The sequence below is a fragment of the Prionailurus bengalensis genome, chromosome B4 (genome assembly GCF_016509475.1).
Source record: "Prionailurus bengalensis isolate Pbe53 chromosome B4, Fcat_Pben_1.1_paternal_pri, whole genome shotgun sequence".
NCBI classification, from domain to species: Eukaryota; Metazoa; Chordata; class Mammalia; order Carnivora; family Felidae; genus Prionailurus; species Prionailurus bengalensis.
This window is the reverse complement of record NC_057358.1, coordinates 19,399,292-19,412,885: the sequence shown is the minus strand read 5'-3', so window position 1 is coordinate 19,412,885 and position 13,594 is coordinate 19,399,292. Positions and strand designations below refer to the sequence as shown.

The 13,594-nt window shown below is 43.5% G+C and overlaps 1 protein-coding gene across 12 annotated transcripts in view; it reads left to right on the top strand.

Annotated features, from left to right (window-relative positions):
- The window catches only part of NEBL (nebulette), a 368,000-nt gene that overhangs the window by 317,508 nt on the left and 36,898 nt on the right, over positions 1–13,594 (top strand). For 8 of the 12 annotated variants that reach the window (XM_043561698.1, XM_043561697.1, XM_043561699.1 and 5 more), the window contains 4 exons: positions 2,176–2,280; positions 4,644–4,736; positions 10,447–10,539; positions 12,097–12,189. The exons of 2 other annotated variants lie outside the window; for them this stretch is intronic. In XM_043561698.1, the coding sequence (XP_043417633.1) occupies positions 2,176–2,280; positions 4,644–4,736; positions 10,447–10,539; positions 12,097–12,189 (384 nt within the window). The remainder of the gene's footprint in view (positions 1–2,175; positions 2,281–4,643; positions 4,737–10,446; positions 10,540–12,096; positions 12,190–13,594) is intronic. 2 more of the 12 variants (XM_043561695.1, XM_043561700.1) reach the window with 2 other exon arrangements.

The window sequence follows — 13,594 nt, the reverse complement described above, 5'->3', positions numbered from 1 at the left end:
TTTATGATGAAGATACTTTTCAACAAAATCTGACCAAATTTGTTAACATTCCAGTTAAAACGTAAGCGGTGGGTCCAAACACCTGCTGGTGCAAAAGGGGGTGTCCTGATGGCCGTCAAATGCCAGAGGACTTGTGTGCTTCGCGGCCTCCTCAGATGATACAGCTGTTGGATGGTCCTGAAGTGCGTGTTCGTCTGTCCTCCATGTCTCATGCTGGCACATGAACTTGTAGAAGTTGGCTTTAACTATATCGGCTGACTAAACTTAGAAGTAAATACGTAAAATAGGCAAATGGCCATTGGGATCAGTGGAGGAAATTTAGTGTGTCTAGAATGCCAATCTCATTCATTCATTCAGAAAATACTTTGATTTACATGCAACACTAGACCTGGTTTTGCCCTTGGGGAACTGCAGACTGATCTAATAATCAGTAATCATGCAAATATTACAAAGCGTGATGTATGCCACCAGGAAGTAAGGCATCAGGCGTAAAGGCTTTCCATAGGAAGTGACACCTGAACCATCAGAATTCCTGCTTTAACTTGATAGCATTGCTTTTGTGTATGTGTGACAGAAGGATACATCTAACTTCAAGGAGTTTTAATTATTTAGGATACAGTTGTAATGATGCTGTGCTGAGTCTCAATAATAATTACCTTTCTTCACAAGCCGCAGCATGCCATCATGGCTAACTTCACTGGCTCTACACCCAGAGTGCCTGGGTTCAAATCCTTAGCTCGTGTCTCAGTTTCCCCATCTGTAAGGGGAGACAGTGATAGTATCTGCTTGTGGGGTTGATTCGGTGTGTTAATGAGGGTCTCGAACCAAACCTACAATGTAAAAATGCTGGTACTCAGAGAACGTATTGGGGCTCTCAGTAGTAATACATTTACCAGACAGAAGAATTGAGATTTTTAGCTCAACTACAGAAATGCTAGTACCTTTCCATTATACAAATGTCTCTTTTTCTGAAGTAGGAAGCAAAAAGCATAAATCCAGAAGCGTGAGACATAGCGGGTGGAGAGAGCCAGCTTACTTGCAGGAGCTCTAGGGGCTCCTTTGAACAGGGACCGGGCTGCTCATCAAAGAGTAGGTTTCTTCTGTGTTCTCGTCACCAATTCCAATGCATGTATGTGGAGGCTTCCCCACCCCGACGGCCAGTTCTCAGGCACCAGTCGGGTATGGGAGAATTCAGCTCATCTCTGACCCCATCTACTGGAAGACAGCACCAAGTTCCATAGGTTGAGGGTTCAGTCCTACGGGACTGTCCCCCTCCCCTCTTCAGATACCAGTTGCAAGCTGTCTGTCACCTGTGCTTTTGGCCAACAGGCTATAGACCAGAGGTTCCTGGGATGCCCCCCACTCCTTGGGTCCGATTCATTTGCTAGGGCAGCTCACAGAACTCAGAAACATTTTACTGACCAGATCAGTGGGTCATTATAAAAAGTTATGACTCAGAACAGCCAGATGGAAGAGGGCACGGGGAAAGGTGCAGAACTTCCAAGCCCCCTCCAGGTTCATTCACCATTTCCCCCAAATCTCCAAATGTTCACCAACCCGGAAGCTCTCTGAACCCTCTCCTTCTGGGTTTTTATGGAGGCCCCATTACATAGGGCATGACTGATGAACTCACTGGCAATTGGTGACGATTCAGCCTCCAGCCCCTCTCCCATTCCCAGAGGTTGGGGGTTGGGACTGAAAGGTCCAACCCTCTAATCACAAGTTTGGTTTCCTTGGCAACCAGTCCCATACTTCAGTGTGTCCAAATACCATTTCGTTAACATAGCAAGAGATACCTTCATCACTCTCACCACAAGAAATTCTGAGGGTTTTAGGAGTTCTGTGCAAGAAATAGGGACAAAGACCATAGATATATCTTATTATAAATCACAATATCACAAGGTTCTAAACTTAGGAGTGACATAGAGGCCAAGCCCTCCAGAGGCCTTTGAATGGACTAGGGTGGGGACCATCGCCGGAGAAGAGGGGAGGCCCCTTTTCTAGTCTGTTTTCTTACTCTGTTTGCTTACTCCCTTGATTTTTGCTGTCACCTCAACAACTGCTTTGAATCATCGTATATGGAAGAGGCATCATTTTCTTACCATCTCTCATGCCCGTGGGCACACACAAACGCACACACAGTTTCAGATTCATGTTAGCTGTTTCTATTTCTAGAAAAAGTATAAAGACGAAGCAGAGAAGATGCTTTCTAACTATTCTTCAGTGGCAGATAGTCCTGAAATGCAGAGAATCAAGACAACTCAACAAAACATTAGTGCGGTGAGTAGTAATTCCCTGACAGTTGCCACCTTGAAATTTTGTTTCCGTTAGGAGGGCCTTTGTTCCTCATTGTCTGATTGTGGCATTGTTTGAATTTTCTGTCAAACATATTATCTTTACTTCTTTAACATAATAAGAGTACTTTTTTAAAGAACCAAATTCGGGGCGCCTGGGTGGCTCAGTCGGTTAAGCATCTGACTTCTGCTCAGATCATGATCTCGCAGTTTGTGAGTTCGAGCCCCGCGTCGGGCTCTGTGCTGACAGCTCAGAGCCTGGAGCCTGCTTCGGAGTCTGTGTCTCCCTCTCTTTTTGCCCCTCCCATGCTCACGCTCTGTCTCTCAATAATAAGTAAACGTTAAAATAAAACATTTTTTAAGAACTAAAATTCAATCCAGTAAATTTAGAGATCTAATTGGTTTTATTCAATGATTCAGGAATCAGGAGGCATCCCATCTAACAAATAAATAGAGGATGATCGGTAGAGAGGTACAAAATGTAAGGCCTTTATAGGCCAAAGCTGCAGGACAAGGAAGTTATTAGCAAGAGAAAAGACAGGATTGCTTCAGACAAGGTCACCTTCCCTAGGAAAAGGGTGCGGGTCTATCATGCAGATTACCTCTCTAGCACGCTGATCAGGAAATTCCAGGCTGATTGGTTTAAAATTCTGCTCTTGGGAGAGGCTGAAACTGCAATTAGGTTAGGTATTAAGTCTTGATGGGGTTTAACATAAGTGACTCCATTTTGGGCCTCTTGTTTGTTCTTTAATAGTACCAAATGTTCTTACAAGGTATAATTTATCATGATTGTTTTGGAATTACAAATTCAAATCTTCTTCTTTGGTACAAGCAAGAGTTCTTTTTAACTGAAATTTAAAATTTTGCTTAGGAAAGAGGTCTTAATCTTCTACACAGATTTTACTTCAAAGAGGAGAATAATCATATGAAGTGATTTTCTTGCAGGTCACTGATTTAAAATGATAATGTATTTAGGGATTTACTAGTTTGTAACCGATTCTTAAACTTTCATATTTTTTATTTTCAGGGATAGGAATTAAGGGCCTGGGTCTACATTTAATGGATATATAAATTTGAATTACAAAATTATAAACATTGACCAAACAGCCAATATTTTTATGTAGCACTAGCTCATTAGTCCTTTAGGAGTTAAGCAAATGTCTCATCAAACTGTATATTGTGTTAAGTCTGAGGGCTTTTGGAATCTTTTCTACTTTGAAATAAATTGGCAAGCTCCAAACCTCAAGGTGTGCTAGACAGGTGCCTCTGGGGCGTTCAAAGCAGGTGTGCTTATAAATGGAAAAGTCTGGCTGGAAGGGAAGATCTGGGAAAAAAGCTGTTTCCACCCTTATCTCCTGTGATTCCATGGTATTCTAGATTTTTATCTTGTGGGGGAAAACATCTCTGGGGCCTACTCTCCTACCCCCACCAGGGCCTCCTGGATTACCTAGTCTCAACAGAGGGAGCGGTTCTGTCCTCACATGCTTTTCTTACGATCATTCTCTTATTCTGTAAACACTTTTTTTGTTTTGCTTTGTCTTTTAAAATATTTATTTATTTATGAGACAGAGGAAGGCAGAATACGAGCGGGGGCAGGGGGTGGGCAGAGAAAGAGAGGGAGACACAGAATCCGAAGTAGGCTCCAGGTCTGAGCTGTCAGCACAGAGCCCAATGCAGGGCTCGAACTCACGAACCATGAGATCATGACCTGAGCTGAAGTCAGACACTTATCCGATTGAGCCACCCAGGCACCCCAGTTTGCTTTGTCTTTGAGAGGGGTGGCTGTTGGTAGGAGTGGAGAGACATGTGGGAAGGTTAATGAATAAGTGGAAGACAAGGGAAACAGAATGAGTAAACTTTGATGTTGGTGACAGAACCAGTATTTTCTTTGAAGAGAATGAAGGCATCTTTGTGTTTGGAGAGTAGCACTTGCTTAAAATTTCATGCTGTTTTTGAATTAAATGATACTGCTTAGTAAGCTTTTATAATATGCACTTTGATTTTCCTCAGACACACATGTGACATACATTCATATTTAAAGCCGGGAACTCTAGTTTGCCAACTTATATCCTTAGACCAAATAATCTGCGGCCACCTAGGGTAGCATGCATGCTCTAGAACAAGTATGAGAGGGTTACTTGGGGAATACTATGCAATATGAAACCAGAATTGGGCATTTATTGTGATAATGGATTATTTAATTGATTGATATGACCTTGGTACTTGTAAATAGAGGCTGTATTCACGTTACTTGAGAACCTGAGACATTGTCTTTCTTTTACAAGAATCTAATCTAGGACTTGAATTCTAATACGCTTATAGTTATTCTTTCCTTCTCTTATAATTAAGGTATTTTATAAGAAAGAAGTAGGAGCTGGCACGGCCATAAAAGATACTCCAGAGACTGAACGAGTGAAGAAAAATCAGCAGAATATTAGTTCAGTAAGTTCTCCGTAGCATTAATTATCCTTTCCAAAAGCAAACATCAGCTAGATAAATGTTTTCAGTTCTTTGCTAAACTGGCTGCTTTTCTTTTATTCTTCGCTTTGTTAAAATGCTGTTTCATCAAATATCAAAGGTCTCAGTTTCAGAAGGAAAACTGTAGCCTTGTTCCCCTTGAACCTAAAGCAGTGTTTCATCTTGATATATCAGAGTGCACAAGAGATAGATCACTTTAATAGTCCAGTAATGAAATCTGGGATTAGATTTCATCTTTTGAACAGAATTTTAACTGTATTAAATTTTTCAGAGAAAAGATAAATTTCAGTACCTCTCCACAACTTGGAGGAAAGAAATTTTACCCTGTAGAATGATTAAAGGCCCTTAGCACATTGATTTGGTGGCTTAAGAGAAGGTTTCAAAGGCCCCGTTTGCCTTTTTCTTTTTCCAGCTCCCAGCAAAACAAAAACATGAACCTTCACCATGATTTGTAAAATAATTTGCCCTCCAGTTACCTTTGAGCTTGGGGGGAAGGGTAGAGGAGGCAAGGAGCAAGTACTGTGATGGGTAAAACACTTCTCCATTCAGTGCTTGACAATTTACAATGAATAATTGCTATCTTTACCAACAACAATTCTTCCATGGATATTTAGTTTCTTGTTGAGGAAGTCATAAAGTTCTTTCCTGAAATCCCCTTCTTTTCTTTTCTTTTTTTTTCAGAGAGAGAGAGAGAGTGCTCATTTTCAGAGCATCTCAGTCAAATGCTCAGGGCTCCTGGGTGGCTCAGTCCTTTGGGTGTCTGACTCTTGATTTTGGCTCAGGTCATGATCCCAGGGTCTTGGGATCAAGCCCCATGTTGGGATTCGTGCTGGGCATGGAGACTGCTTGAGATTCTCTCTCTCTCTCTCTCTCTCTCTCTCCTCCTCTGCCCCTCTCCCTTGCTTGCACTCTCTCTCTCAAAATAAAATAAAAATAAAAATAAAGAGTCAGGTGCTCAACGAACTGAGCCACCCAGGCACCCCTGAAATCCCTTTCGTGACCTTTCTCTTCACCTTCACTCTTAGACACAGAGCCTTTTGTTAACTAATTCAAGTAGGACTGGTCTGGTTAGACTTACATATCAGTCGGGACAGTATGTGGCATTCTAGAGTATGAGTATGCGTTGGCTTTTGCAGAGAAAAAATAGAAAAGGCAAGGTAATGCTGTATTAAATCATATTTCAAAAAAATCTGCAGAATACTAGTGCGGTAAAATTTCTGTAGTCTGAATGAAGCTAGCTCCTGAAGGAGGCTTACAGAGAAGACCTTACGATGAGGGTGTTCCCATCCACCATGGCGAGAGCCTGTGTCAGGCAATGCTGGGGTCCAGCTGGAGAAGTTTGTTTGGCAGAGAAGGATGAAATGTTTGTTTCCTTCACTTTCAAATGATAATATTTGAAATGCACCCATCAGTGTACTGAGATACAGTGTTATAAATGTTCTGTGGTAGGCGATTCCATTGCCTGCAGTAAAATGACTGCCTTTTTGATTAGTTTAGAGTCGTCTGAAAAACAAAAATGTTCATCTTTAATCATGTTTAGCTTCTCACCCGAGGAAAATCGCACAGAGTAGTGCGGTTTATCATTTCTTTTTCCAGCGTCCCACTGCCTTTTCCAGCAAACAATAAATGTGTAGTTCTGTATCTCTATAAGGTTGGGCCATAAACTCCTGCTTAGTATTCAAATGGAAAGTTGCCCTTTCAAGATTAGCTAGATCTGTCAAACGAAGATATGATTCTCTAACATTTAAAGATCTCGACATTTTCCACCTCCACCATACAAGCCTTTTAGCTATTAGCTTTCTCTGTTAAGGAGTGTTTTGGAATCTTATTTAGAGGTAGTCTTTCTTGGTGTATTCTCAATTTAACTATTTCACATCTGAGCTAACATTGTTGTTGTTACCCATATTCAACCTACGGCCACTAGGACATGGATGATATCTTAGATATTTAGGTTACCATTTCTTTGCGGCTGTCAGTGTGGATTTCAGCCTTCATCATTTAAACATTACCAAGTGATTTCTAAACCCTGTTTTGTGTAGATTTAAGTCTTTGCTAAATTTCAGCATGTGCCTCTTAAGTCCAGCCTGTGTTTGCATACAAATAAATATTTATGTGTGTCCTTTTTCTTGAATCTAATCTTCCATGAATTTTAGACATATTGAAATACCACCAGATAGGATGGCATTACTAATCTTTTCATCAATTTAAAGAGCTGTTTCTTGTCCCATGCCTAGCAGTGTGCTGGCTTTGTCATTTTTGTCTGGTTGATCTTCCTCTAAATGGATTTGAAGGAAGGGCTTTTGAATAGAATGGGTGCCAGACTACATACAGGCTGGCTTTGTATAACGTGGTCATGTGGGTGCAAGACACTTCCTGACTTTTTGCCACCGGCCCTTCCATAGTGAACAGAGGTCATGGCCTCTGCTTTTAGTATATTTCCCTCCACCTTCCTCTTTCTCTTCTTTTATTGTGGCCACTTAATTTTTTTCCTTATCCTGGATTATTTGTGTGCTCTCACTCAGGTAAGCGGTCTTCCCGAAGACTCTGCCCCTAACTCGGTTTGACTTTGGACTTTAAATGCATGATAAATTGTAATTCATACATTAATGAGTAGAAACGGCTTTTCACATAGAAAAATGATAAGTTATTATATTACTTAAGATATTTCCCAAGGTTTTTTTTTTTTTTTAATTTTTTTCAACGTTTATTTATTTTTGGGACAGAGAGAGACAGAGCATGAACGGGGGAGGGGCAGAGAGAGAGGGAGACACAGAATCAGAAACAGGCTCCAGGCTCTGAGCCATCAGCCCAGAGCCTGACGCGGGGCTCGAACTCCCGGACCGCGAGATCGTGACCTGGCTGAAGTCGGACGCTCAACCGACTGCGCCACCCAGGCGCCCCTATTTCCCAAGGTTTTTATGTGTGTGTGTGTGTGTGTGTGTGTATCTGCCTAATGATAAAACTTATTCTCGTAAGCGGCATTTGCTTATTGTAATTAAATAAACTCCTGTAGTATGGCTAGGTGAATAAATATGAGTTTATTTACACTTTAGGATAAAGGAATCCTAAAAGCATCACCCGCTGAAATAAAAATTTGTGTTCCCATGGAAGGAAAATTAACGTTGGCGGTGAAAAAAGTTCAACTATGTAATGGTTACAAATGCAGAATTCTTACCTTGCAAGCCTTGTGTTGAATAAAACCCGCATTGTTCTTTCAGTACATTATTCAGGTGAAATACAAAGGAGAGATAAAGCAGGCAACAGCCATCTCCGATCCTCCAGAGTTAAGAGAGCCAAAGAAAACCAGGAGAACATCAGCAATGTGTGATCATGTTTCTTTAAGTACTGTTTTCTATTTTACTGGATGGCCGTAGACAATGGGGGGCCCAGCACTTACACAGGTGAAGTCCCGTGATGATGCATTCTGTTGCTGGAGGGCCCGTTCCTGGAAGGTGGAGATAGGATTTCGCCCTTCTTTCTGTTGGGCTAGCACAACACTTCGTGCGTGCATTTATTTATCCGAGAACATGTTAACTGAATGCCTGCTCTGTTCTTGTTCTTGGGAAATTCAAAGATGAGTGAGGATCCTCAAGGCCTCTAGGAGAAACAGACAGAGGCATAAATACCCATTATGCATTAAGTGCTGTAACCATAATTAATAGTTACTGACTGTTCACGAGGCTTTTGGAGTACTTTACGCGCAGTGTGTCGTTTAATGATAAGCAAGTATTCCCTTTGCAAAGTGTTGTGGAAATGCAGAGAAGGAAGGGTATGTCCTTGAGAGAGAGAGGAAAACCCTCAGAGGAAGAGTAACATTTGAGTTGGATCTTGAAGAATTAATCACAGTTGGGGGGGTGGATGTCGTGAAGAAGTGCCTTCCTGGCAGAGCAAACTGAACCTGTTCAGAGTCCAGGTTCTGTCCAAGGACAGGAAGGTTTAGTGTGATGGGTGCATGCGATGAAAGACGGCAGAAGATGATGGTGAGAGAGAAATTGTGATTCGGGCTCTAAGGAGTCACGTCGGGAACCCCAGTGTTTCCTAAAGTATGGCTGGTATATAAATGATAGGTGCTTGGCCCGTGAGCAGGCCATGATTTAGGGATTGTATTGTTTTAATGTATCTCTTTTTCGAAAGGAAAGGATAGTCGCGTTCAATTTATCAGAGACACATAACACTCCTATAAAATAACTTTATTTGAAGATAATAGTGGCCTAATTTGATGGAAGACGAATACTGCAAATCACAGCACAGTTGATAGCTGGCCCGACATAAGGCAAGCGGTGTGCACACGGTAGAAATTCGGACAATACGGAATAACGGGAAGAATGTGGACCCTGGTCTCCTGGCTTGATCCCAGCTCCAGCCCTTACCTGCTGTGTCACCTTTATAAGCCACCGGCCTCTCCCAGCCTCAATTTCCTTATCTGTGACACAGGAGCCATACCATTAAGGGAGGTATTACCTGGAGAGCACTTAGCATATTTGTGAATGGATGAAAACAAGACATGAACAGTCGCCATTATCAGTTTGATTTCCCCAAACTTACATCCACCAGAAATTGGTGACGATAGTTTCTCCACATCCGTAATGCCGTTCAGCAGACTTTTCCCCTCCGAGCTCTACTCGGAGTAATCTTTCCTTATATCCTGCCATCTGTAGAGATTACACTGGATCTTTTCTTACTTTAACGCAGACACAGACACGGACACAGAATCTGCCTAAACTCTCAACTACATATCACGGCACAAAGAAAGCCGCCCGCTGAGGAAAGCTGCCACACGCAAGGGGCCTGACCCTTTGTCATTTATTTTCCAGGCTTGTCAAGCTTCTCTTCACTGGCACACTCACGGTTAAGGGTGTGCATCCCGGGTCCATTTTATCTGCAGGCCCTGAAGGTCTTGTGATGTCTTAAAAAAAAAAAAAAAAATTCCCTTACACTAAATTTAAACTCCGGAAGATCATTAAGACTGTCCCTGTGGAGTTCCTTATAATAGGATTTTAACCTCCAGTTTAACTTTTGCCTGTCAAAGATTCATTTGATGGACCTACCATTCTGTTTCTTTGTGCTGGAGGCTCATTTATTTCCCGGGGTGTTGCAGAATTGCCGGAAAACTGACCACAAATGTTGGGGCCTGATCCTCCAGCTAAGAAAGAGCACCTCAACACGGCAGGTCAGGAAAATTTCCATAAATGCGAGTCAGAGCACAGGCCTTCCCACGTGGGCACTTTGTAGATAAGGAAACTTTGAGGTTCGGGGTGTGTTTCCGCAGTGACAGCCTGTCACGAAGGGGCAGGCATGGTGCCATCCTCCTTGCTGATGAGAGGAACGTAGGATTTTTATTTTTAAATACGAAATGGTAGTTTGCTAACGTTGCCTTTGTGCTCTGAAGAAAGGAACTCACGGAAGGGATCACTTATTATTCCCGGTACCGATCACACTCGGAGGGGCCCCCCGACAAATGATGCGACGCAAAGAATAACAGCCAAAGGTAGAGTTCAAAAACATTCGGGCGAGAACAAGCTTGCAGCCTGGGCTCGTGGCGATGGTGAAGTCTGCTAGCGATGCGCAGGTCCCCGCGAACTCCTAAGGACGCTTCTTTTAATCTGTTGCAGACTGTGGGTGCACCTTTCCTTCACATAACCCCACCCTGTCTCGCACCTTGTCTGTCTCTCAGCTCCGGTACAAAGAGCCGTGCCACAAAGCCACGCCCGTGAGCGTCACGCCAGAGATGGAGAGGGTGAGGAGAAACCAGGAGCAGCTGAGTGCGGCAAGTGTTTCCTCTGTGTTAGCAAGCGTCATACACTTTTATTCTTCACAGTGCTGTCCGAAAAGCTCGAGCCCTCTACGGATCGGATGCTCTTTTCTGCAGTCCCATGCTCAAGGGCAGGAACTTTGGTTCTCCCGTGCGATGCGGGAAGTTTGGGATTGTCTGGCTATGATTTAGCCGTGTTCGTTTAGTCAAGAAGTCTTCGTTAAGCACCCCAGCGCGCCAGGCGTGATCCTGGTTACTGGTACACAAAGATGGGTGAGACCTAGTTCCTGTCTCCACGGGCCTCATAGATTCGTGGGTAAATCTCTCCTTTCGGGGAAGGACCTGGAGAGAAGTGGGTGTGTTGTCAACCTGAGAAGAAGAATTTAGCTGTTAGAATAGAGCTGGAGAAGAGCCGGCTTGACTGGGCTGCTTAAGACATAACGTCAAGGCAGGGAACCTTGTAAATAAAATGAAAAACATTAGTCAGTCATCAATGATTTATTGCTAATAAAGGAACGAGAGTTAATAATCGCGAGATACTTCCAATATGGCATGTGTGCTGAACGCTTTCTGTGAACCCGTGAGGTCGGCGCAATTTATTTCTCTGGTTTGTAGGTGTGGGAAGCTGAGTCTTGGAGAGGTCACAGGACATGCCAGGGACCCACAGTTTGAAGGGCCGAGCTGGGATTTGACCCCAGGTCTCCCTGGGTGCCCCTGGGGACCCCAGGTGCCCCCTGCTAGCTATTTTTCCCATTTTTTGGACCCTCTTGTGGAACTTTTACCAGTATAAACAATAGCGTTCTTCCTCCCAAACAGGTAGTTTTGAAAGACTTTACAATGTGAGTGTGAGTTCTTACAGGTAGAGGAGAAAATCAGGCTGAACACTGCCTGATCCTTATAATATCCCTGGAAGGCAGTAGGAGGGAGAGATCTTTAGCTTCTTTTGAAGGTGGAAGCCCCAGGTCAGAATGAGAGTAAATGGTCCTCCCCAGGCTGGGCCAGCAGCTTCGCTGTGGTTCTCTTGGAATGGTTCATTCCTGTGTTTCTCCCCTATATTCCCATTGCTTTTAGTGGTGGGATTTGCAGTTTGCTTTGGCATTGAACAGCAAAATATTTATTGAAACCATCATTTATTTATTTATTTATTTATTTAAAAAATGTATTTATTTGGGGGAGAGTGCAAGTGGGGGAGGGGCAGAGAGAGGCGGACAGAGGTTCCTGAGCGGGCTGTGCGCTGACAGGCTGACAGCAGCGAGCCCGATGTGGGGCTCGAGCCCACGAATCACACGATCGTGACCTGAGCCGAAGTCGGATGCTCAACTGACTGAGCCCCCCAGGCACCCCTTGAAACATCATTTTAAAGAAGCACAACGCCATTGTGTGCTTGCCACATCAGAAGAATAAGGATCCAGGTGTGGACATGAACTGACCGGTTTCTGCATGTCTACTGTGGGGACAAGTGTGGAAAGATAGGGTTAATTTTGAGGCTCATGCTCTGTGGGGTGTGTGTGTGTGTGTGTGTGTGTGTTGACCATTCTGCTATCTACTGAAATTCTCATTTATCCTCCGCAGGTAAAATACAAAGGAGGGGTTAAACAAGCAACTTCAATTTCTGATCCACCAGAGCTGAAGAGAGCGAAAGAAAACCAGAAGAACCTCAGCAATGTGTGACCTTAGTAACTTTTTTTCCTTATGACAGCAAACGTATTCTCAACATGTCAGTGAAGAGTTGTGTTTATAAAGTTCTCAAGTTGATACTGTGCTCTCAGTTGACTGCCTGTCTAACTTGAAATGGCGTGGAGTGTTAGGTGTGGGTACAGCTAGGCATCCCGGGCTCCAGAGTTCCCAGTGACCGCCAATTACGATTTTTGGCGACCGATTATCGTGGCTCCCTCTTGTCTGCACGCTTACGGTTGCTGTCATTCTGCAAAGGGATGCGGCGATGGCTCCTAGCATCTTGGCCCTTCGAATAAGCTTTCCCACTGCCTTTCTTGCCTGTACGTGTTCTTGTTTGTTAGCCTGTCCAGCCCTGTCGCCCACTCCCAGCTCTCGTCACTTTATTTTTGGATGACGACTTGGGGGGTAAAATTATAAAGTGTGCAAGCCTGCACAGGTCACACGGGACAGGCCCATTTTTCAGGGCACTTGTAAAGGGGGCTGTTCGTTTTTCCTCGAGCACCAACTCCTGGCCTGTTCCTAACCCCTTTCTGTTTTTGTAATCCATAGGTGTAGTTCAAGGAGAGCATCTTTTTTTGAAGTCATTAACATACAGATTGGGTTCTCTGCGGGTGCCTGGGTAGCTCAGTCGGTTAAGTGTCTGACTTTGGCTCAGGTTATGACCTCACGGGTTCTTGAGTCTGAGCCCCGCGTCAGGCTCTGTGCTGACAGTTCAGAGCCTGGAGCCTGCTTCGGATTCTGTGGTCTCCCTCTCTCTCTGCCCCTCCCCTGCTCACATTGTGTCTCTCTCTCTCAAAGATTAAAAAAAAAAAAACAAAAAACAGTAAAAAAAATTTAGATTGGGTTCTCTGGAAGAGGAAATCTAGAAATCTATTAGGTTCAAAGAAATATTTTATTCTTCAAACCTTTAAAGTCTTTGGGGGCAGATCATAAAACAAAGGCAGGCCGTTGTTTGGCCATTTTCCTAACAACTGTGTTTTGGAGAAGTAGGTGCCCATCTCTGCCCGATATATCTAGGGGCAAGGTTGATATAACTCCATTACTCTCAGAAAGGAACTTAGTTATTGAGAAGGAAGAATGGGGTCGTGGGAAGTGCAGCAACCAGTTTTTGGATGACCACAGTCGCCTATTTAGGCATCTTTTTGAAAACCCTGCTGCAGTTAATTACTAACAGACTACAACAGTATATGGGTACGAGTGCCTTTAAGCGATATCCATGAAAGACATTTCTTACCATGTTCCTTTGTGATGCAGTGCTTATGTCCGCTTTCCTGACAGTATGCCCATGTATTTGAGTGTATTCACGGTGACGTCATTCCCAGCCATAGACGCAATGGGATGAATTGAAATTGATTTCAGATGCAAGCCTTTTAAATATGGCTAGCCCTCCGAT